Raw genomic sequence first — 25,475 nt, forward strand, 5'->3', positions numbered from 1 at the left:
GTCCCTTTCCAGAGTTTCAATAAACATTTATTTAGATATGAAATGTCGAATTCGAAATCAATTTGAACAGAACAGAAGGATAACGTAATATTGTGAATTCATTTTGTGCAAAACATGATTCCGATCGACAAGTTTCTATAGCGTCTGTATTGAAAAGGAAATAAAAGTTGCTAGTCAAGCGCGAATATAAATCGGCTTAGATCGATAGCGTCCAAGTCGAGGATTTTAAGATTTTAAAAATAAATTGTTGTTACAAACAATCTTGCTAGTTCCTGGCGTCCGAAAATATCACGTTTATCGACGTCAACTGAATCAACCGTTTGAGTCCAATCCTTCTACACGATACTATTACGATTTTATTATAACAATTGTATCATCCCTCCTATATTCCTATACATAGAATTACACACTATACGGTCGTTTTGCTGTAGATGTTTTGTCATTATTTTGCAATAAAGTACTATATTAAATATTAACTATTCCTTACATCGCGAATGCGCCACGAACCTTGGGAACTAAGATGTTATGTCTGTTGTACCTGCAGTTACACTGGCTCACTCACCCTTCAAAGCGGAACACAACAATACTGAGTACTGTTGTTTGGCGGTAGAATATCTGATCAAAGCGTAGTACCTAGCCAGACTGGCTTTCAGAAAATCCTACCACCAAGTAAGTAGGTTTATATTATACGAAGGAGAGAAATAAAGTAAGATTATATGTCACAGGTGCATATTCAAATAATGGCGGTAAAATACACTTAACAACAGACGTTACTAGCATAGATTCATTGATAAAAAAGAAGAATGCATTCTCTTGGTATGGTGGAACTTAATTTTAAATCATTTTAAATGATAAAATGAATACAACACGTTTTGTTAATTAACGAATTTTTCAAAAGAGCTTTAAGTGAATATTCTCAAAGATGTTACTGTTGAGAGAGTGCACTCTTATTAAAAGTGCCGTAATTAATTAACGCAGCAGTTGGGATATTTTTTTGCTAATTTGACTATAATTTACTGCGTTATATTGGTAAAAAAACTGTATAGCAGTTTTTTTATTAAAACAGAATTACTATTCCTTATTACTACTTACTACTATTAATTATTATTACTCTGAATTAATGAATAATAAGTTAGACACTATTGTTTAAGAAAATTTATACGCATCTAAAATTAAACCTGTTAAAATTATTTTATGCTTAGGACGCAATGCTTTGTTTTAAATGTAATGCTATTAGGTATCATTATGTAACACTGGTATTTAAATTACTGAGGACTTCAACTCACACAGTAACTGAACCGAAATAACGAATTACATCTAAAGTACACGATATTCATAACGCGTGAACATTGAAGATGATGAATGAATTCGAATGAACGATCATTCGAATTCATTCGTCATTAAAAATAAACAGTAATGAAAACACAAATCTTAGATTTTATCTATTCATATAATAAAATTGGAGTGTCTGTTTCTTATATTAAAATCGCCCTCTATTACTCAATGCATATTTATTTTAGATACGATACATTTATCAAAATAACATTTTTTACAATTTTTGTCGGTCCGTCTGTCTGTTTGTTCCGGCTAATCTCTGGAACGGCTCGACCGATTTTGACGGGAATTTCACTGGCAGATAACTGATATAATAGGGAGTAACATAGGATACATTTTTTTGTTATATTCAAAGGCGTACAAGGTCGCGGGCACAGCTAGTTTATCAATAAAAACTATCTACTTGTAAGTAGATATTCGGAATCAACTCTGCTAAGATCTTTTTTATTATACAAAGGAAGACGCTTAGCATTACTGGCTTCGTTTATGTCGTACTCAATTATAGCGCTGAAGACAAATGCGCCGTTAGGTTGCAAGGCGATTTAATTTATTGACTCATCTTTTCCATAAAAAGAAAACTAATATAAATATACACACATATATATTTATAAATATACATACATATATTCTGATTAAACGTAATGAAAGAGGATAGTTGTATGTATAAAAAGTAGTACAGATACAGAAAGGGTTTTTATGAAAAAAGGGTATTTCAATATTCAACGGCCAAGCGAACGGAATAGTGTACAGGCTTGTTTAGAAATATGTATAATTCTCTTATGTTCCATTTTTTGCGTTCCATCTTTATTGGTGAATGTTATTAAAGTCTCGAAGAAATATTATGTTGAAGGAATAGAAGCAACTGTAATTTGGAGTTTTCAGCAATGGTACTGGTTTAATAACATCAATGCAGATTCTAACCATCTTTGCACAGGAATGGTTTGTCAGACTGCCTTTAATTTGAGAACATAATTGCTCGACCGTAAAAAGTTTCCCAGTATCGGTCAAATGAGGTGCCCACACTTATTCAGGTTAAAGATGGATTACTTTGAAATGCAACCAGGAAAATCCAAATAGAAAACCCCAAAATCAATATGGGGTATGGAACTTTCGAAATACGTCCAGTGTGTCCATTTCACACTTGTGCAAACAATACATTCGTCGGACATCGTATTGAGTTTACCACTACTGAAACTCGTTGCGTAGTAAGCGTGTGTGTGTCGTGGTAGACCTGTAAACAAGCCGGCGAACGTCCTAGATATTTATTTGTAGATCATAAAAAGTATATACGGAACCTCATGTCGTTAATTAAGAAACACGAATAACACTACATAGTATAGTGAATAATTAATTTGCAAAAACGTTCTAAATTGTACTTTAAGAATAACAGTCGACGTTTTGAATTAAACGTTAGAAATTTAAGTTTTATTGTAAATAACAATGAATAGTTGAATTCAATTTTTGAAATACGCCTATTAATAACTTTGTTAGCTAAACCTCTCTAGAGCCTACTAGAGGACGTAGAAACGTCCGTATATGAAGGAAAAACATATTTTAGTATGTAGTATATACCTTAAAATTTGATTTATGACTGAACTGGTCATCTCTGACGGATTTTGTAATATGTTTTAGATTATATACATTTTTATAAATACAAGATTATTGTGAGATAAGAACAAAGATATTAAATAAATTACGTAGTAATTTTTCGAGCAGCTGAAGAAGTGTCACAGTCTAATGATTTTTAAATAGGAAATATTTATAAATAAATCATATAATAATTGATTAGGTACACGTAATTATTTAATTTACGCACTCTGTTATAACAATTTAGAGTGACTGACGCCAATGACAACATATGTTTAGCTTAAACCGAAGGCATCGGACACTCGTAATGGTGAGTCTAACAGATATGAAGGAATAGAGGTGAGCAAAAAGATTTTTAATATATCGTGTCTTGAGCTTCAGCTGAGCATATGATTTATGAATGGGCAATAAGCGTGCCTAAAGAAATTCGTCACAACTTAAATTAGAAATACAGACTCGATATTAGACTCATGACAATGACCTAAAGACAGTTGCTTAACTAGAAAACATTATGATTATACTTTATAGGGTCATTTTTAAGTTAGAAACAAGAAGATATGAAAACTATTTATTTTAAAATATGGACTAAAAACATTTTCATTTATTTAAATGCAGCTGGCAACCTACGATATAAGAGATAGCTACTTCTTTTAAGAAAGTAAACCTGTACATCCCATTTAAATTTTAGGAGATGGTACGAGTTTTCCCACATCGCTATTCCAATTTCCGTTGTGGAATATTTTTCAATACATGCAAGTTCTAATTATGTTTTCCTTCACCGTAGAGCGTGATGTGAATAATAAACACAAATAAAGCACATGTAAATTCAGAGGTACTAGCTGAAACATTCAACCTGCAATCTTTGGTTTAAGATGCACGTGTTTTAATCTCTCCATTCATCCCTCTCGACTACCTGGAATATACTGCATATTGTATATATTTATAAAACAGTTACGAATAGAAATATACTACAGAACTTATATAATAATTCATTTGTAAATCAAGCTGAGATGGTCCAGTGGGTAGAACTCGTGCACCTTAACCGATGATTGCGGGTTCAAACCCAGGCAAGCACCGCTATATATATGTGCTTAATTTGTGTTTATAATTCATCTCGTGCTTGGCGGTGAAGGAAAACATCGTGAGAAAACCTGCATGTGTCTAATTTCATCGAAATTCTGCCGCATTGGAACAGCGTGGTGGAATATGTTCCAAACCCTCTCCTTAATGGAAGAGGAGGCCTTATCTCAGCAGTGGGAAATTTCCAGGCTGTTACTTTACTTTACTTTTACTTTGTAAATCAATGGTTAAGTGTGGTTTAATAATATTTTGTAAGTATGTACTTTATTTTAAACAGTTTTTTCATCATAAATTCAATTTACCTGTAAATGATGATCGCATAAAAGCTGGGTATTGTTTTACAGTATTTCTACGGAGAGTAAAATCCATCAAGCATACTTCCCGTCCATTAATATTTTAAATGAACTACCTTTTTCGTTAACTATAATTTGTTGCTTTTTAAAAACTACGATTACAATGGATTGTTCATTTATTTCCAAAACGATTTTAATGTAAAGATTTTTCCGTTTAAAAATTATTATATAACAAACTTGAGTGTTCCGTTGCAACTTCAAATTTACTCCCTAGATTTATTCAGCAACAAGTTGAAAAAACGTAAAATGAGGCCTATATTTCATTGAATTTTTTAACGTTTTATGTTCGCCAGTATAATAGCAGTCTTATTTACATAACGCGTTAAGTTGACATATACTGCGTTTGTAACAATAAAATAAATGAATACAAGTTGTACGTCCATGCAATCGTTTTCAATTCCGCACAGACCGTGGCGAATGTGGAACTATATTGTGTTCACTCGCGATGAATATGTTACAGAGAGTGAGCATTAGGAAATACCGCACAGAAACAAATGAGGGTGCGATTTAATTTTTTTAATTTAAAATAAAACGCAAACACAATGGCACGTTAATTCATATACGGATGACATTTTATATTCTATTTGAATCGTATTACTGTCCACTCGCATTTTATTGTTCGCTATATTTAGAAATAAAAGTTTTATACGTAAGTTGTCGGAAATGTGTTTTGTTATTATGGCATAAGTCTTGTGTGTTGAAAATCTATGCATATAATAAAATTTGAGTGTCAGTTTGTAATATTAAAATAACTGCTTTGTACTAAATGCATATGGACATCCATACACGGCACATATACCAAGGTAACATTTACAAGCAGACAGACAAAATATTTTTTTGTCTGACTATTTGTTTGTTCCGGCTAATCTCTCAAACAGCTGGACCAATTTTGACAGGACTTACACGGGCAGATATCTGATGTAATAAGGATTATGTTAGGCTACTTTTATTGTTTAATTGTATTTAAAATATTAATAAACTCACGCTGAAGTGCTCAAACCACCATTCCACCGTCACGTCAAAGTGTCTTCCACCAACGACTTAATATCACAAAAACAGCCTAATACAGATAACTTATAGTATAATATTTTGTGAAATTCAAATGGCGGCGGACACAGCTTGTATACCTAACCTATAATGTCGAGTGATGTGCACGACCTGACATGACGGAATTTTTATGAAAATCTCAATGGAAAATACAAATATATTTATGTAACAAACAGTAATGATATCCCCAATAGAACATCTTTTAATGGCGCGGACGAAAAAGTTGAAGTGGCATCAACTCAAATACTAGTGTACTCTCTTATTCCGAGACATCTTTATGCCATTAGCAATACAAAAAAATCGTTTAACATTCTGCATATTGCTTCTAGTTAATATAACAAAAGTTTGTTGATTAATTTTTCATCAAGAATGAGAAACATGGTTCAATGAGGAAGGCTGCTCTCATTTTATATTCCCACGTAATTATTAATGAACACACTATTTTCGTCGTTCACAAGCGTAAAATAACTAAACTTTTATTCGATTTTACATACTACACGAAATTGAAACACATTGTATATAATATTCATGCTACATAAATTAATAACAATAATAAATATTACCCCAGGATTACTATCAAGAAATTTGGCAGGTATTTTCATTGTGCCAATAAGAAAGGATTTGACGTACATGAAATTTTGACGGGGGAACGAGGTATTATTATGAGGGTCATGAAATGAAATCTCGGAAACTACAAGACTTGAAACCTGAAAATTTGGCAACAATATTAATTTTACTACGTAAACCATCATGAATAACTTTTACGGAAATAATTTCCATTAAAAGTTCAATAGGTACCTTTCTGAATAAGTATGAGATTATCTCTGGATCTCAAAATAAATATTTCAACAACCCATGGGAAGCCTTAGTTCAGGCTTAACATATTTATAAAGTAGTTCATGAATTAGTTATATATACTATTAAATTTACTGAAAACATAAAAATCCTTGGTACATTTATGACTAATCAACCTGTTGGGTTATTTTTGTGGTTATTTGAGGTCTTGTAAACAAATGCTAAGACAGACAAATATAAAAATGGCTATTTCGTCAAAAAGTTCTCAATATTAATATGGAACTTGGTATTCCCATGCCTCGGGCAGAGAGATAATATATACCGCCTATCTCATCCTAAGGCATCCCAAAATGTATGCAAGTTCACTTGTGGACCTCATATCATACCTGAGATATCTCTAAGATTAACTGCCGTCGGTAAAAATCGATCAGAACATTGTTATGGTAAATCAAATGAAATTTCTCAAATTCCAAGTTCGTCATTTCATATTACTTTTTAAACTCGATTTGAATATCGAATGATATGACATTTTTGACGACAATGTGAAAAAAATATATGTTATGCCAGTTTTCGAAAAGGATCGAATGGTTTTAATATATCGAATTTACAAACAGGTAGGTAATATTATTTGATTCCTGAAAGGGTTCAATTTGGTGCTAAAATTGGGGCGCTCGTATTGAGTAATGAACTCGCGTGTTTACATCAAACAATTGTATACACATTAAATAGCACCACACTATCGATTAGTCAATGTGGTGCTGCGTATCTTCGCATGAGCTGCTTTACCTGCGGATATCGAAACTGTAATCACAATGTCCATAAAATCTCCATGATCAACATCCACGTGATTGTTCGCGTACGATATCTACGTTATACGTATCGATAACATTTTTTATATTATATTTGTATTAATATTAATTATATTAAATTAATAATTGTGTTCAATTAACCTGATTTTGTATTTTTTAAATGTTAAAAGAGTAACTACTGAGCTTCTTGCCGATTCTTCTCGGTAGAATCTATTTTCCGAACGAGGTAGTAGCTTCACTTAATTGTAAAATGACGATTCAAAAGTGCTTGTAAAAGCCTTCTTGAATAAAGTTTATTTTGATTTGATTTGATATATTAATATTAATAATACAAATGATGTCAATAGCATATATTTCCTCAGTGAATTTTATCGAAATTTTAAAAATAGTTTTAGTATGTATGCATAGCATTCGTTTACAGTTTATACTAGAAACATGGAAACTTAGTCCTTTATAATCTAGTTGATCGAATGACTATAATACCGCAAGTTTATAAAGCTTCACGCTTTTTGGCCCTGAATACAAATTAGAATCTTATCTTTAAGCGGTGGCCCGCTTGATGTAGCCGATACTACCGTGTTCTTGGGAATAGAATTGGATTCCAGACTTCAGTGGAGTCCCCATTTGTCTTCCCTAACAGGGAGACTCAGCTCCGCAGCATACGCGGTTAGAAAAGTTAGACAACTAACTGATATTGATACCGCTCGTTTAGTTTATTTTGGTTATTTTCACAGTATTATGTCATATGGCATATTACTTTGGGGTAACGCTGCAGACATTGAATCTGTCTTTATTTTACAAAAGAGAGCAATTCGGTTTATTTATAATCTTGGAGCTAGAGACTCTCTTCGGGATGTTTTTAACAGAGTAGGAATACTCACTGTTGCGTCGCAATATATTTACAACAATATCATGTATATTCACAGTAACATTTATAACTTTGATAAAATCAGTGATAAACATTGTATATGCACTAGAAGTAAGGATAAGCTTATAACGCCAAGTTTCCGACTCCGCAAAGTCAATAAATCTTTCTTGGGGCAAGGTATCCATTTCTATAATAAAATTCCACAGACATTTTTAACTTTGCCGTCTCGTAAATTCAAATCGTTCATAAAAAATACATTGGTGAAAAAGGCGTATTATTCGATACAAGATTTTGTAGATGATAAAAAAGCGTGGAATTAATACCTATTGACTTCCAGGCAGGATATATTAATTTAATAATTGTATTAACTTAAAAATTAACTAACATGACTGTATTTTTTTAAATGTTGAAAAAGAGTAACTACTGAGTTTCTTGCCGGTTCTTCTCGGTAGAATCTACTTTCCGAACCGGTGGTAGCTTCACTTAATTGTTAAATGACGATTCAAAAGTGCTTGTAAAAGCCCACTTGAATAAAGTATACTTTGATTTTGATTTTTTTTGAAATATGGAACAATGGTCAAGAATAAGTCCTTGCTTTGGAAAGCTATGTAAACTTGTAAAAATTGACAATCAATATTATTCATGAATTATGTATATAAAGCTATTTGGCTTACCTGAAATCCGTCGTAAGTCCAAGAGGCCCACTTCATTGTACAGAGTTGAATATCGAACGGGAATTGTTCAACGTTGATGTCACATACAGATACATATATCCCGTGACTGAGCCATGTCACCTCGCCCGTGTACTTTACTATTACGTTAGTGTTTATAACAGCTGAGCGATAGTTTGGATCTGCACTAAAATGTAATTTTATACAATTATAATATAAAACATATATGTTCAAATCAATACAACAACACAACACAGCAATAACTAGTGCAAGAGTTTATTGATTATTATAAAATAGCTAATAATTATAATTATTATTTGAAGTGGGTCAAAATATAATAATATTCTAAATTTGTATATGTATGTGTGTGTATATTGTGTCTATGTATGTCAAAACAAAATGTTATGGAAAAATTCATTTATTTTTAGACTCCTGTGTGCGAACTATATTGAGATCTAAAAACTTGATATCTGAAAAAACAGATAAAACAATCTCACTTTATGTACATAGGATTTGATATCCTAGTAAATGCTAATTGTATTTTTTGTTAATATTTCTGGTACTTACTTGTTGTATAATATAATATCTGGTTTCCATACTCTCTCGTACGGTATTCTTATGACACTTATTCCGTCAAAATCACTGATGTTCCACCGCAGGTGATGGTCTGTCCAAATTTGTGTAATCCAGCAATTTGTCGTCAGCAGCTGGTCCTTTTCCTCCTGTGGAATAAAAAATATTTTCGTTCCCAACTTTTTCTTGTAACGAGTCAGTCAAATTGACAATAAAATCTGATATATATTCGTATATACACATATAGCACCTTCTGTCACACTGCTCAATATTGTACCTGAAATTCTCTCACAACGATCGTAAGAAACCTAATATAAAATGTAAACCTATATAAAGTTTGATAAAATATTTCGTATAAATACAATTCTGTTAATATTATATTTTTTTGTCGCATTTAATTCACAGTTGAAAAATATTGAAAGACTTTTACCACTTTTTAGTTTTTCTACTAGCAAATATCACGTTTTAGTTTGAAGGATGAAAGAGCCAGGTCACAGGTGAGGTCTATATAAAATATAAGGTTTTAGATAGCCTACTTCTTGCCCTATATATAATATAATTCTTGGCTATAATGACTTAGTGAAATTAACCATTTTTAATTTTTTTAAGGCAATTTAATACTCAGCCTTTCTAAATAATGTACAGTAATTTATGCTTATATTATAATCGCGATTAATATTTTTAAACAAAGCCACTGAGATGATCGTAATAAATTTGACTTTTGAGAAAGCCCTAGAAAAGGATGCGCATATTAATCATGAAATTTACGGGAAAAAATATGGCTCGTAGTTTCGGGCCTTTTCATAATTACTAATATTTAACATCAAGTGGTTCTTTTTGGGGATAAGACGTATCCCTTGACGGCAAACGGTATGACGATGACTTAAGCCGCTGTGCGTGCGTGGCGTATACTATATACGAATACCTTTCTTGAGGTAGATATATAAACTTCCATACTCCCATTTCATATAACATTGACTCCCTTCTGAAATGTCAGTACAATCACTCTTAATTAAATTCTAAAGTAACACACAAGACGACCAAACAATTGATTGTTATCAATTGTTATCAATATTGGTACAATTTCATGTAAAATATTTGATATCGTTTATAATTGAATCATAAAAAATGACTTGTGTTAAATATTTCTAATGAAATTAACAAGACATAGTTCAAGTAAGGACATAACGACGTGAAGTTGAACAAGTTTTGCTTTGGGCGGCTTGACATGTTACTTGTTAAGTAAGCACTTGTTGTATAGTTTTGTATACTATGTAAATGTTGATATAATAATTATATCCTTTTATTAACATGCCATAATAGTACTTTTTTTTAAATAGATTGATTATTTATTATGTTTATGAGTACGGTATGATTTTTTTCTATATTATATATTATTTTCCCTTGACATCATAAATTCCTCAGCCAAATTTATAAACAGCAAAAAAGAAACGGTTTTTAATTATTTTTAATAAAAAAAATAAGATTTCAACGGTCTAATAATAATTCGATTTACGTTGTAGCATGAAGTGAGGGTACCGTATGCACGATAATTTTAATTTAGGTGTACCGAACTAGAATTCCTCTCGTGATGAAATACTCCTCTAAAATGACTCGCATTTCACAAAATTGTACCGCGCAAACAACGCTCCGCAACTGCGCTCGTGTGGCTAAAATTAATTTAATTAGCAGTTTAAAGTTACTTCCCATAATGAGCTGTCAATTACCTTTTTGAAACCGAAAACAACGTCTTAATTATGAGCTTCATTTCAAACATATACATTTATAATATTATTATCAATTATTATTTAAAAAATATATAGTTGAGGCTAAAAATAATTATTAAAGTTATTCATCGTTCACGAGACTCGTGAACAAGACATTCGTAGATAATGTCGAAATATCGAGCTCCACCGAACAAAAATAAGAAACATGGTAAATATCCCGAAATGGATAACTTCAATAATAAAAATTACCATGTTAATTTAAAATCTTATATAAAAAAAATTTACCAAAATATATATTACAATAATGGTTATGTTACATTAATGGTTCATCTCAAATCTTAGAAATAACACGTACGTTCATAAATAACGATAAATATTGGATATGAGTAAGCTTTCTTATTATTTAATTTCCGTTTATTATTGGACGTTTTCTGATAACAAAGTTACACAAAACCTTATATATACGACTGAGCTGACTTCAGCTGAGATGGCCCAGTGGTTAACTTTTTTTTAAATTTCGTCATAGAAGCATTTTGAACGCTTTCTGGGAAACTGTTGTAGAACCAGTTTCAACTTTGCAAAATTTAATTTTTTCGTAAATTGCCAACTGTATACCATGCACCAGCAATACACACAATTATTGTGTTCCGGTCGTAACATCTTGGCTCCCCAAATTGGTGATTTATTGGTGATGTAAGGTATGTTTAATATTTCCTACTGCACTAATATCTAAGGGCAGTGGTAACCACTTATCATCAGTTGGCTCATTTAAAATAGTTTTATATTATAAATATATCAGCGAGAATAGTAGTGTTGTAGTTCCACGATCATAAAAAAAATAATTAATTAATTTTGGTCGCGTATCCTTAAAAATATAAACATGTCTTTGTTTGCGCACTGCAAACGAACGAGGAAAACTCGGGTTAATTGTGAATAACGACTTGGGTCCACGCCACTAGTGTAATTGTATAAAAATAAGATAAATTCATCACATTTATTTATTTACAGTGTCAATTCAAACTACCCGTAAACGCTATACTTATTCTCTCATACTTATGTATGTTAAGAGGTTTGTATCAAAACGGTCAAAATAATTATCAAAGTAATAATAATTTATAATGACTGGTTATTTTCTTCGAAAACGCATTTAATTTTCTAATAAAATTTAAAAAAAATTTAATATATTAAAAAATGTTTAAATTTTAATATATTAAAAAATGTTTAAATTGGGGGAGGGAGGAGGCTTTAGGGGTCATGTTTGGCTCCTGGCCGATTGCCACACAATACATTAAAAGCAAGCTGTTCCCTCTTCGTCATAATTATGGCACAGATTAACACATGTCACTGTGATGTCCCAATACTTGAGGCAAGACGGCCTACAATTTCTTGAGGTTGCTTCATGCTATTGAGAACACCCTCGCCTCTATCTTAGATTTGCTTTTATAGGAGGAGAAGAGTGTGTTGTTGGAGCAGATTAAAAGAAGCATCTTTCTTTTGCTCCCATTCCACGGCAATCCTTACAAACGAAAGAACGAACTAAAATATAGTATTTTAAACATATCATATACCTTATCAATATTGACACCCGTGAGCTATAATTATGAGTCGAGATGGCCCAGTGGTTAGAACGCGTGCATCTTAACCGATGATTGTGGGTTCGAACCCTGGCAAGCACCGCTGATTCATGTGCGTAATTTGTCTTTATAATTCATCTCTTGCTCAGCGGTAAAGGAAAACATCGTGAGGAAACTTGCATGTGACAAATTTCATAGAAATTCTGCCACATGTGTATTTCACCAAACCGGATTGGAACAGCGTGGTGGAATATGTTCCAAACCTTCTCCTCAAAAGGAGAGGAGGCCTTTAGCCCAGCAGTGGGAATTTACAGGCTGTTGTTGTTGAATTGTTGTTGATGACCTTGACATAGGGCGTGAATCCTGACACGTCTTACACCTTCAGAGTACGCGTCACATTCACAGCGAACGAAACCCTGTCTAAATTGACGCTATCTAGTACAGGAGCTTACGAAGGTAGACACGCCCGACAAAAACTTAATCAGAAAGTTAGTGTATCTTACCTAAGTTTGATCAAGAGGCTAATTTGAGGGTGGCGTAGTAACTCACTCGTTTTCCGAGACGAAACCCAAAGCCTTTTCTCATCTAAGAATCGGAACTCATTTAACTAGAGCCTAGAGTCTATTCAGTCCAAAATTATAATATATTGGACAATATATTGTTGATACAATACATTAATTAAATCGTAGAGTATCAATTAAAATCGTCCTGTGTTGTTTTATCCACAAAGATAACAAATGGGAATTACTCCCTAAGATTAACATTCGCAGTGAAAATCCGCGAATGTTGACAAAAAGAAATACATTTATAATTCCCATTGTGTATATAAGATCGATACAAGTAGAAAGGAAACTTATATGCATGCTCCTATTGTTGCTTTTAAGCCTCTATTGTGTTCGTGGTTTCTTAATTTGATCTCATTACGAAGACGTATGAGGTACTGTAATGATATTATTTTTTTTATATTAGTTATATGATGAATATTAATTTGGTCTAAGTGCTTTTATTAAATTTCAAACACAAATTACAATATACTGCGCCCGTATTTGCTAGCACGGTAAATAATTTCGTATTTAAACGGGTTTTGAAACGAAGTTGTTTTGTAATACTTTCGTCGTGTATATTATTTTGTGTTTCATAAAAACAGTTGAATTTTTTTTTAAAGTTTAAAACGATTTATATTCCACAGAGTACAAACACATATAATTTAAAATATTAATTTAAAAATCCAAGTATAAAGTGACTAGTTTTAGTTCATATTTGTATATATATATTTAAGCATTTAATGATGTTAATTCTTATGTTAATAAAGTTATTTTATAAGTATAAAGTATTTTTTTATTTTACATAATAATTTATCAAAAGCATTTAAAGTTTGAGTTTTCTGCTTTTTTTCATAATGAGAAGTCTTCTTTATATGAATGTACTCGTGGGCAGAAACTTTCAACGATTCTTAGTTTCTAACTATTCTATTTGTACGAGTATCCTTTGTTGATATTTTCGAACAATTGTTTAATTTACATTAATAATATGTTTCTTTTTTATATTCATACCTGACTACGGACAAATGGTATCCCTGAGGATAACTGGTCACCCCTGCCTATCGATACTGGCTTTGTATATATGTCAACCATGTCTTGCATTGCCAATGGGCCACCAACTTTGGGATTTCTGATGTCCTATCTATTCAAACAGCAACACAAGACTACTAAGTATTGCGGTAGAATATCTAAACGTGCTGTACAAAGTCTTTATACCAAGCACTTTATATTATTAAGCAACTCGTTTCATTTAAATAAAACTAGTTATAACGGATTTGAATCGCGTATATTAATTATTTTTGACATCCCGACGTTTCGAGCACTTTACAGCGTTCGTGGTCAAGGGTAGACGCAGAGTATACGCGAATTTCAAATCCGTTATAACTAGTTTTATTTCAATGTGTAATAATCGTTTCATTTAACCATTAGATACAAAGGCGATAGTAACCAAAGAAAATGTTGACAACTAAAACTATTAATAAATTAACATATAGTTTACCACAGACTATATTAGATAATATATTATAGACTATTATATAGGTTTTGATTCGATTCAGTTGCTTCAAATCAAATTTAATAAAGTTTCACTGAAGATTCGTGTCCTTGATGTCTCGTTAAATTTTCAGTGTGACAGAACAATATCTACACAACGATATTGTCACTCACTGTTTCCTCTTCAGAATATCATAAATTAAACGGAATTATGAATATAATTAACTACAATTAGAGCCCGGACAGCCTAGTGGTTAGAATGCCTAAATCAGAACTGGAGATTGAGGATTTAAATTGATTAAGAATTGTTCGGTGTATCGATAAAACTACGTCATAAAACCTACATGTGCCAAATCTTATTTATACAAGTTCAATACAAATTGTAGCAACCTGATGGAAATAACTATTGATGGTTTTAACCCAGCCGTCGAATATTAACATTTTTAGAAACGTTTAAAACAATTTCAAAAATATTAATGTACAGCTACTAATGATTGTATCGGTAAAAGTATTAATGAACGCAATACACTTTTTAACTAAAGACTTTTGTTTATTGTAAATAATTAATGTAGGTATTTTATATTTTTGAAATAAGGTATGAAGTAAAATAAATTATTAAGTCAAGGTGTTCTTGTACATTTATTTTTTTTCAGCTACATTCAGAACTGGCTAATTTATTCTATAATAAAACAAATCTAATTTTTTCCGTTTTCTATATCTATTTTTTTTCATTCATAGCATTTAAAAAAAGAATTCGCACAGTTTGTATTGTGTTACATATTATGAATAAACAGTAGGTACTTATAAAAAAAATAACACAAAGCCAAATATTGTACAAAATGTGTGAATTCAAGCAGCTGTACATGTTGCCTTTGAATTTCTTAGACAGAAATACATTGAAATTGCTTTTTCCGATCAAATTTGATCATATTAGGAGAGACGGTGGGCGGAAATTTATAATTTCCCTCGAAATCACACAAGCTGTCTTCATTATAAGATATCATGTGTATTAAAGAAACGTCTATGTAATCAAATCATACGACTAAGACAAATATGATTTGTTTTATTCGCTTTAACACAGCGGTAGAAAGTGAAGTGAAGAAAAATAAATAAACGAAATCCGAAAAGAACACCTCAATTTAAAATATTAACTTAATTGTCTATGAAAATCATCACTATAATTTACTAAGCTGTATAAATATTATAAATAGGATGTTTGGATGTATTTATCAAGCCAAAACGACTGAACAAATATGAATACAATTTGGCACAGGTATATAGATGTATACTGAAATCACACATAAATTACTTTAGGCGGAAACTAGTTTAAATAGAAATGTAATAAACATGTCTCATTTGTATTAAATTAATTGTAATTTGTATATCCTTCATTATGCCCATTCTCTATAAATAATAAATAAATATGAGACAACATCACATACATTACTCTGATCCCAATGTAAGTAGCTAAAGCACACAAACACCCAGACCCAAGACAACATAGAAAACTAATGGTAATCTAAATCGACTCAGCCGAGAATCGAACCCGGGACCTCGGAGTGGCGTACCCATAAAAGCCGGTGTACACACCACTCGACCACGGAGGTCGTCAAATGATACGATATTATATGTATATGTATACATATACTAGTGTCTCCCGAAAAACCTTCGCGCTTTTTATACGTTTTAGGAATTTCGTATCCTATGAAAGTTTTTGTTTTGCATTTCGTTGTAAACTGCAAGTCACTCATCTTCGCGGCAAAATTATAAAACCTTTTTTTAAATTAAATTTGGTGTCAAATAGTATACTTACATTATTATAAATTTAGTAAGAATTGGAGTTTGCCAATATATCAAAATGGGCATTTGGAACTAAGATTATTTGTCCTTTATCCCTGGAGTAACAACAGCTCACTGAGCCTTCAAACCGTAACACAACAATATTAAGTATTGTAATTACAGCTGGGCGGTACAATATATGTTGAATGGGTGGTACCAACCCAGACGGGATTACCCAAAAGCTTACCGCCAAGTAAACTATTCCTTCATTACCTATATAAAGCTGAAAGCTTGTATTTTTGGAAAAGCAAATTTATCCGAAATGACCTTTATTGAGATGGGTTGTAGCTCATATAACAATATCTGTAATGGTATAACATAATATATGTATATAATATATATGAGAAAGTAATATTTACCTGTCTCTTGTTACCTTATCACGACTAAACCACTGAAATAATCGTAATTATGTTAAACGTACGGGTAACCTGGGATCTTAATTAGATCATTATATTTTATCGTGAAATTTACGAGAAAATATGTGATCAAAAAATTTAACGAAATTAGTGTTGGATATATTTTTTAATTAATGTCTTAAGAATTGGAGTACCGCATTAATGTATTTCTATTATGCCTAAACGTTGAATGGTACAGAATGCCTTCCAGCATTAAGCCGGTCTTTTGTTCCAAACACAATTGTTTTCGTCAATGAGGTGTTTTAAATAATTTAATAAATTTAACAGTGAAATGCAATCTCACAAAGGGATTAGTTTCCATTCATCATTACTATTTCAGTTCTTAGTATACGTTCTCAATCCACAATACGTAAATGTGTATAGCATAGAACCTTATATCATTTAATATACGAACTACATCAGCAATAAATTATTGTATTATATAATTTATATTATTAGTAATGTATACTATACAACACATATAATATATTTATATACATATTTTTTATGTTATAGTGGGCAAACGAGCAGGAATTAATGGAAAGTGATCACCACCGCCCATGGACATCTGCAACACCGGGAGCATCTTGCAGGTGCGTTGTCGGCCTTTAATATAAGTAACTACTATTGTATAATTATATTGTTTTATAGCGATAAATCTACTATACCTTATTTGACCACTCCTTATACTTGTATATGGTGGGCAAACTAAGAATCCGATAAGTTACGACCATTGTCTCTAACAACAATCCATCACTCGTAGGTAAAAATATCTAATAAATACTTTTTAAACGATGAAAATCGGATCAAATTTATAATTAAAAAAAACAATAATAATTGTTATTTTAAATCGTGTTATTTAAAACGGGCAACAGTCTAACTTAAATTGAAAGATGAGACGCTAAGGAATAAATGAACCACGAAACAAGATTCGCTTGATATAATTATACAAAGATTACTTTTTATACTGCATCCCCGTAGCTGTGAGGAAGATTGATGATCCTCATAATTTTTGAGCCCTAAAAAAGGCGAGATAAAATGTAGGTCACGAACGAAGGTCACGGTTCAAATTCGTGCAAGCACCATCGAGTTTTTCAAGCACTAAGTAAGCACTATTTTCGCTTAGAACTCACATCTGGCGCTACTGACTTATATATCTATAGAACGCAGTATAGCAGCATAATGTAGACGTCATATTTAAAAATATGAAAAGTGTTCCCTTCTAGGAGTTTTGACATGCAAAACGGTAAGCTATTAATCAGAGTAGAAAGCTATTACTTAATTTTGTCTAAGAACCTAGGTAGCGGTAGAGGTACGCAAACGGCATTCATTTGTCGAATAACGCTCTCGTATTCTTATTGTAGTTTATATATGTATGTTTAAAATTTTAATAAATGTCAGAGATTAAAAATCATCACGTTTTATTGAATACTTATAAAGCTTTTCTTTTTCGTTCGATTTTATTATAATTACACAAAATATTTCACATGGAAACTTTGAAAAAACAATAAAAAAGAATTGATCCCGCTGAGTTTCTTTCGCCGGTTCTTCTCAGGTCTGAGGTGTTAAATTCCAAACCGGTGGTAGATTTTTTTGACTATCAATAATAAAGTGTAATCACTACTATTTTGAATAAAGATTTTTGACTTCGATATGTCTATGGGACCGTTCATAATGCAAGCTGATGCAAAAATAGAAAGAAATATTAGGTTGTTTATAAAGTTTGATACGATAAGGACAATTCTATAAATACATACATAATATATATTGAATAGTTACTTAAATGTTCGTGACAGAATCTACGCTTCGAACCAATGTTAGATTAACGTTCAATATAGTCCCGTAAAATGGACGTCTAATAACAGATCGTACTTGTAACAGTCTACTTGAATCAAATTTTTAATTGTAATTTTTTAAAAATAGTTTTAGTGAGTCGTGTTCTTTCTTGGAGTTCAACTTTATACCAAATTTCATCAAATTCGTTCAGCGGTTTGATCGTGAAAAAGCGACAGACAGACAGACAGAGTTACTGTCACGTTTATGTTATTTTAATATAGATAATATTGATTAAATTAACATACCTTTCATGTATACCGCTATTACGATTCTTTTATAGAATATCAATAAAGGCAAAAATGAAACTTTTAATTTGCGCCTCAAGTTAGTCCTTGGATTTGAATAATAATAATAAATATTCTAAACACGTATTTGGTTATAACTTTTAAGGACTTTTTTTTATTACAATCTCAATTTTATGATTAAGTTATACGATAGAATTATTATGTTCATGACTGTTTTGAAATAAATGCTTACAATTTTTCGGATAAAAAGAATATCGTCAAGGAATCTTGCGGAGTTTTAAAGTTATTCACGATTTAAATTTTATTTTTATGAATTACACATTGTAAACCTAAAAATGTAGAAAAATATTTATGTTTTCAATGGACAGCGCTTTAAAAATATTATAAAAGATGTGCATCTAAAATGGGAGATTACTTGGATTTTTCACAGGTAGACCATTTAAATATTGTTTTCAAAAATTCTACGCTCTCGCCGAGCTTTTAGTAAAATATTTTAAAAACTACATTGAATAAATGGAAATAAATAATACTACGTACATTGAATAATATTTTTCAGATATATGTAAGCGATCTAAGCTTCTCTACATAATAAAAAAAATCGCTTTCCGTTGCTTTTTACGCTTAGAATTTTTAAAGTACGCAACATACTCGTACAACAATACAACACAATTTGTAGTTGTATAATAAATACATAATTACAATCAAAAAGAAATAAAGTATATTGGTTGTTCAATTAAAAAGTTGTGTATAGTTGTACTCGTGTAATGTCGGGGAAGGTAGTTAGTAATTCTATAAAATATATAAAAAAAATATATATTCTATATTTTTACTCGGTGACCAAAATCTGCCAATACCTTTTCTTATTCAAGAAGGTATAATAAATCAAACGGACGTGAAGTCTCCTGGTACTGTACAGCCTAAGGTTCATGAGAAGTTTCTCTCAATTTTGATGTTTATATATATATATATAACTCGTATAGAAACGGAGATGTAATAATTTTTATTATCTTCCATTAAAGGATTATTTAAATTTCGTAAAGACCCGATTTGAGAGGCGAATGAATTATTTAAATATAAAATAAACTAGCTGAGCCTGAGACCCCGCACACGTTTAAGGAGTAACTTAGGTTGTAGCCTAAGTTACTCCTTATTATGTCAGTTATCTGCCAGTGAAAGTCCCGTCAAAATCGTCAAATTGTCCAGCCGTTCCAGAGATTAGCCAAAACAAACAGACAGACAGATAGACACACAAAAATTGTAAAAAATGTTATTTCATGCAATGCAATGAGTAAAAAAGGGCTATTTTAATATTACAAACAGACACTCCAATTTTATTTTATGTATAGATAACAAAAATTCAAATCGTTAAAGCTGCTATATTATTGTTTTATTCTATTGAGGTCTGATTTTTTTGTTAAGTCTCTTATTTTGTTAATATTCTCAGCTGAAATGAGTAAATTTTTTAGATAACCTTTTTGCAACTTGAAGCAATGGAGAGCTTTGAGTGTATCAAATGTACTCGTATTGATGTGACATTTATTATGAATTAATATTAAATTTCATCAAATTTTACATATAGTGAAGGAAATATTAACATTATTTTTAGGTAGTATTATGTAATGTCATGTTCAGTCGCACCTAGCAAGAGATGAAACTTAGTAAGTTTATTCGAGACCTATACTTAAAGGATTAAAACGGATTCCAGCTTTCCCTAACTAATTCTGAATTCAACCCTACACCTACTGGGATACTCCAGTACAGTAGAAAAAATAACATTACAGTAAAATCTCTTTACTGCTGTTGTAATATTTATAATTACTGGTACATTGTATACATTACTTCTAGCTTTTTAACCTCCAAAAAATAGTCATAATTCTGACTTTACTGTATAATGTACGATGAATAATTCCCAAAAATCTAAATATTTGTTACAAATTTCTTTATACAAGTTATGTGTCGATAAATAATAATTATTAATAATATTATTATTAATAATTATTATTTATCAATATTAAAAATATTGTAATAATATGATTTGTGAGCAGCATGTAGTATATACATATAGTTCATAATTATTAAAACTTAAACTGAAAAAATCGTTATATTTAAATGTTTATAGAAAACTACTCGCAAAACATCGCAAAATCTATTGACTTTTTAATCGCAAAATCCTCAGAAGTATGGAGTTTGCGGGTTGATTGTCATGGAGTTTCGAGAAACGAGAGTATTAAACTCCTGTGTTTGTAAAGCCTTTGATCCTGCGTCTGACCTTTCTGCGTCCCGTCGATTTGCCCTCCTATCTGACGATGAGTATAAATGACAAGAGCATTTCGGCTCCAGTGAGACATGATTCTACTTCCTAGTCTTACCAATCAAATCGATGCCACCCTAAAAAAAGCTTTAGAAAAAATTCTAAATTTATCTCTTGGACTCAAGTTACACTTCCCATTCCTTTTGGTGGCATCGGCGTGATAAAAATTTCAAGTGTTGCCCTCCCGGCCTTTCTTACTTCTGTACATAGCATTTCAGGCCGTTGTTCAGAAATTTTGAAATCAAAATCATGAATGTTATTGAGACGATAGAGATCTGGAAGGTAAAGTGACCTAATGATGATGTCCCTAAAGAAGTTACAAAACAAAACCACTGGTTGATTCATTGCCCTCCAAAAATCTTGGTTCACTTTTAGATAATGGTAGATGATGGTAAAAGACCTGATGGACTAACATTGGTTCCCTGGGAATGAGGATGGACCCTTGTGTGGGACGCTACATGCTTTGACTCGTTGGCCCCGTCTCATATATGTAAATATTTGTGTCTTATATAAAATTACTTTTTTGTTCCTTTTGCTGTCGAAACGCTTGGCCCTTGGAGTATTGGTGCAAAAAGCTTCATCAAAAGTATAACACCTCGCCTCATTGCCTCCACTGGTGACAGAAGAGCTGGTTCGTTTTTTGCCCAGAGGATCGGAATTGCGATTCAACGGGGAAATGCTGCTAGCATTCTTGCCACCATTCCCCTCGGTCAAGATTTATACAGTAACTAGTTTTAGTGCATATTTGTATACCATTAAGCATTTAATGATTCTACTATGTGACATAATATTCTATATTCCGTATACACACAGTAATGAAAACTAAAAATAGATCGAGTGTTTTATTAATGAATTTATTTGTCCTTCTAATTATCTTAGGTTAAGCCGTTTCTTATGAATTACGTAGGAGTGGAGTTTAATTGTAATGAGAAAACCCTTTGTGGGTCCACTCGAAAATCCTTTCAAATAAATTCGTTGTAACAAATATTTGATTTGAACTTTATCTTACTGTGAACTGCCAGTGCCTACAAACAAAATAAATCTAAAAATAAAAAGATAAAGAGGTATTTTTGGATGTCTTTCATCCAGGAAAAAATAATTCCCACAATACCTGCACGACCTAATTTTTCCGATCAGAAATTAGTCACGAGTACCAGTTACCTAGATACAGTTTTTTGGAGCAAAGCAGGCCTGTCTTATGTATATGTAGATCCGGCTACCATACCTTTCACATAAGAGTGCGCGTATTTTACAACCTTGTCTATATAGATGAAGTTTTCAAGTGATGTAAATGAACAATTCGACACAAATTATAGTAAAATATAAACTCTGTACTTCCATAATTACATAAATCTACGTCTTCTATAATAATAATTCAGTCATGGAACGAAATTATACATAGCGAATTAATTTCTTGGTATCAATATGTTATAAAATTAAATATTTTTTACTACAATCGCATTCTACCTTCGAGCATCCGTTCCAAATCCGTTAATTGAATCCCTCGTGATCTCTGACGTTATTCAGGAGTTCATATAAGTAACGATCCCCTTTATATGCTATGACTTTTGTCCGGAGCATTATTATACTTACATTATATGACTCTCTCGTTATATATTTCTATTCCATATTCTATTGAATCTCTATTTTACACATGAATGATTGAACATCTTTTCGCGCACTAAATGCTTTTTTAGAGGGTTTTTTAATTATGATCGTGTATATCTTGGGCAAAAACTGTTCAAATTACATATGCTCAATTTGTGCTCATGAAATCTTGAAGAAACTCGCAGGTGGCGAATGTAAATCTGCCACGTGCTACATCCACTAATCTGCATTTGAGCAATGATGGTGTCAGCTTAGAATCTTCTCAAAATAGAATAGTCCTTAACTCAGTAGTGGGGCATGGGCTATTACTATTAATAAGTGTAATATTTTTATATCAAATAAAATAATATTATTGAAGGTTTCTATTAAAGTTCAATCATGTTAATCGTAAAACAGTTTTTTACATAAAGCGTAAAAATATATTTGAAATAGATTGGATGTGTTAATAAATCATATTTTTTAGAAATCCTTTTAATTGATTTTCAATATTTTTATATGTGTTATAAAAATGGATGAATTGCTGAGTGTTTATTACCAATGTGGTGTGTGTGTCTTTGCTCTAACATATGATGTCTATATAGCTTATATAGCCTATCGTATGTGCAAACACAACTTATTGGATATTTGTTACATATATACAATGAGAGTAGATATAACATAGCCTAAATAATAACAGTCAATGCGCTCAAATACCTAACGAACATTAAAATCAGGGAAAACTATCACCAAATATGCATCAATGAAGAATTTATTCCATTGTATAGTTTTTGAAGTGTAGATAAGTTCATGAGTAACATATAATAAATAGTACAAAATTACCCTTAAGTTGTGAACCAAATATGTATCTGGCATAAATAATTTTAACTCTAAATAAGCTGGATATCATTCTTAGGTAGATCAAGTCATTGATTATATAAACCGAAGAGCACTTACAACATCAATGATATGATGCAGCGAAACGCCGAAGGTCACCAGAAGTGGGTGAGAAGAGTTCTCCACGGGCCGCACTGAGGCGTCATATTTGTCCATCAGGTGTCTGATAAGATTGTACTCTTCGTCACAACACCAACAACCTGTACAGAAAATAAAATCCTTTAAAGTATTTATAAAACAAATAACGCATAGTTCATGAATAAATAAATAGGTATTCTATATATATATATTGAACAACATCACATACATTACTCTGATCCCAATTTAAATAGTGTAATTGCAGTAGTTCTATTAGTAGTAGTATTAGGGATGGCCAAAATATTATTATCGTTAAACAATGATGCTCCAATCTCTCTATCATTTGTTACAATGCCACGCTATCGTCCAATTGTTTTCTAATGACAGCTCAACCATAATTAAAATAAGAAATAGTTTTACATGTCAGTATTAAATGCTATGTCATAAATTGATGCACTTGTGTTATTGAAAATCAGAATTAACGACAGTACCAAAAACACCCAGACCCAAGAAAACAAAGAAAACTAGTGTTCTAGATCGACTCGGTTGGGAATCGAACCCGGGACTTCAGAGTGGCGTGCCCATGAAAACCAGTGTACATATTACTCGACCACGGAGGTCGTCATTATTATATTATTATATTTCTTAAGGATTCGATCGAATAAAAATATTTACTTTTTTCTGTAATAACATTTACACTCAAATCGAGAGTTACCTCGAGAGGTGTGCTTTTGACGTATCGGTTTAAAATCTCTGTATCCGATCCACATGGACACCGTCAGAGCAAAATTAATTAATATCTGATCAAGGAAATGAAAAATGAAACCGTAACGTACATAACACAGACGCGTTTATCTTATGAATGGGTGACAATATTTCAAGTATCTACCTAGTATGTTTTATAATTGTTAAAATTGTGCTGTAAATTTACGAAGAACATATTATTTATTACGTATTAAACTTCATATCAATCCCATTGCACATCATCATTACGTAGTGTAAAGCAAAGTTGTTTATGCTGTCTGTCCCTATGTATGCTTAGATCTTTAAAATTACGCAATGGATTTTGATTCGGTTTTTTTTATATAGATAGAGTGATTCCAGAGAAAGATTTTTGTATACAATACATGGACAATATAGTAAAAAAATACTGATTATTTTAGAAGTTTCTAATGTAATGTCGTAACTAAAGAAATTCTGTAGTAGGTATATGCAGTATCACCATTAAAGTTACATTAAAGTTCGAATTTGATCATTTGAAAAGAAATAAAAAACTAACACGTAATATTTTTTCATATAAATCTGAAAGGAGTTTTCGACACCCAAAGTAACCCTATGTAATGAAGGTACCGTGTCTATTTCTGCGTGACCAATGACCACTACGTGATAACATTTTCGTACCAAATTCGACTGTGGAACTAAATTAATTTCTCTACTTCTCTCTAGAAACAACAACAACAACAGTCTGTAAATTCTGGGCCATCTCTGCCACATGTGTATTCCACCAACCCGCATTCGAACAGCGTGGTGGAATATGTTCCAAATTTTCTCCTCAAAGGGAGAGGAGGTCTTTAGCCCAGCAGTGGGAATTTACAGGATGTTGATGTGATATGTGATGTTATTTCATACGGATATCGTACAATGTTTTTGTAATATATGAGAATTCTTAAATATTTTATCATTATCAATATATATTTATCAATTTGTTGCAAAACTAGCAATTTCGACATGGTTCAGTTCCTTGCTTTAAACTTGAGATTACTACCGAAGTACTGAGTTCGAATTCCGAGTAAAAAGTTATTGGGTTAATAAATTATTCTCAGTGGCAACTCTAACTT

General features: G+C 31.6%; 1 protein-coding gene across 1 annotated transcript in view; it reads right to left on the reverse strand.

The window, feature by feature from the left end:
• LOC124530761 (neuronal acetylcholine receptor subunit alpha-10-like) overlaps positions 1 to 25,475 on the reverse strand; it is a 54,673-nt gene that overhangs the window by 18,846 nt on the left and 10,352 nt on the right. Inside the window, exons 2-4 of the mRNA XM_047105036.1 lie at positions 23,620 to 23,759; positions 9,113 to 9,267; positions 8,549 to 8,732 (exon numbers count right to left, since the gene is read on the reverse strand). Of these exons, the coding sequence (XP_046960992.1) occupies positions 8,549 to 8,732; positions 9,113 to 9,267; positions 23,620 to 23,759 (479 nt within the window). The remainder of the gene's footprint in view (positions 1 to 8,548; positions 8,733 to 9,112; positions 9,268 to 23,619; positions 23,760 to 25,475) is intronic.

This window comes from Vanessa cardui, chromosome 1 (genome assembly GCF_905220365.1).
Source record: "Vanessa cardui chromosome 1, ilVanCard2.1, whole genome shotgun sequence".
Lineage (NCBI taxonomy): Eukaryota > Metazoa > Arthropoda > Insecta > Lepidoptera > Nymphalidae > Vanessa > Vanessa cardui.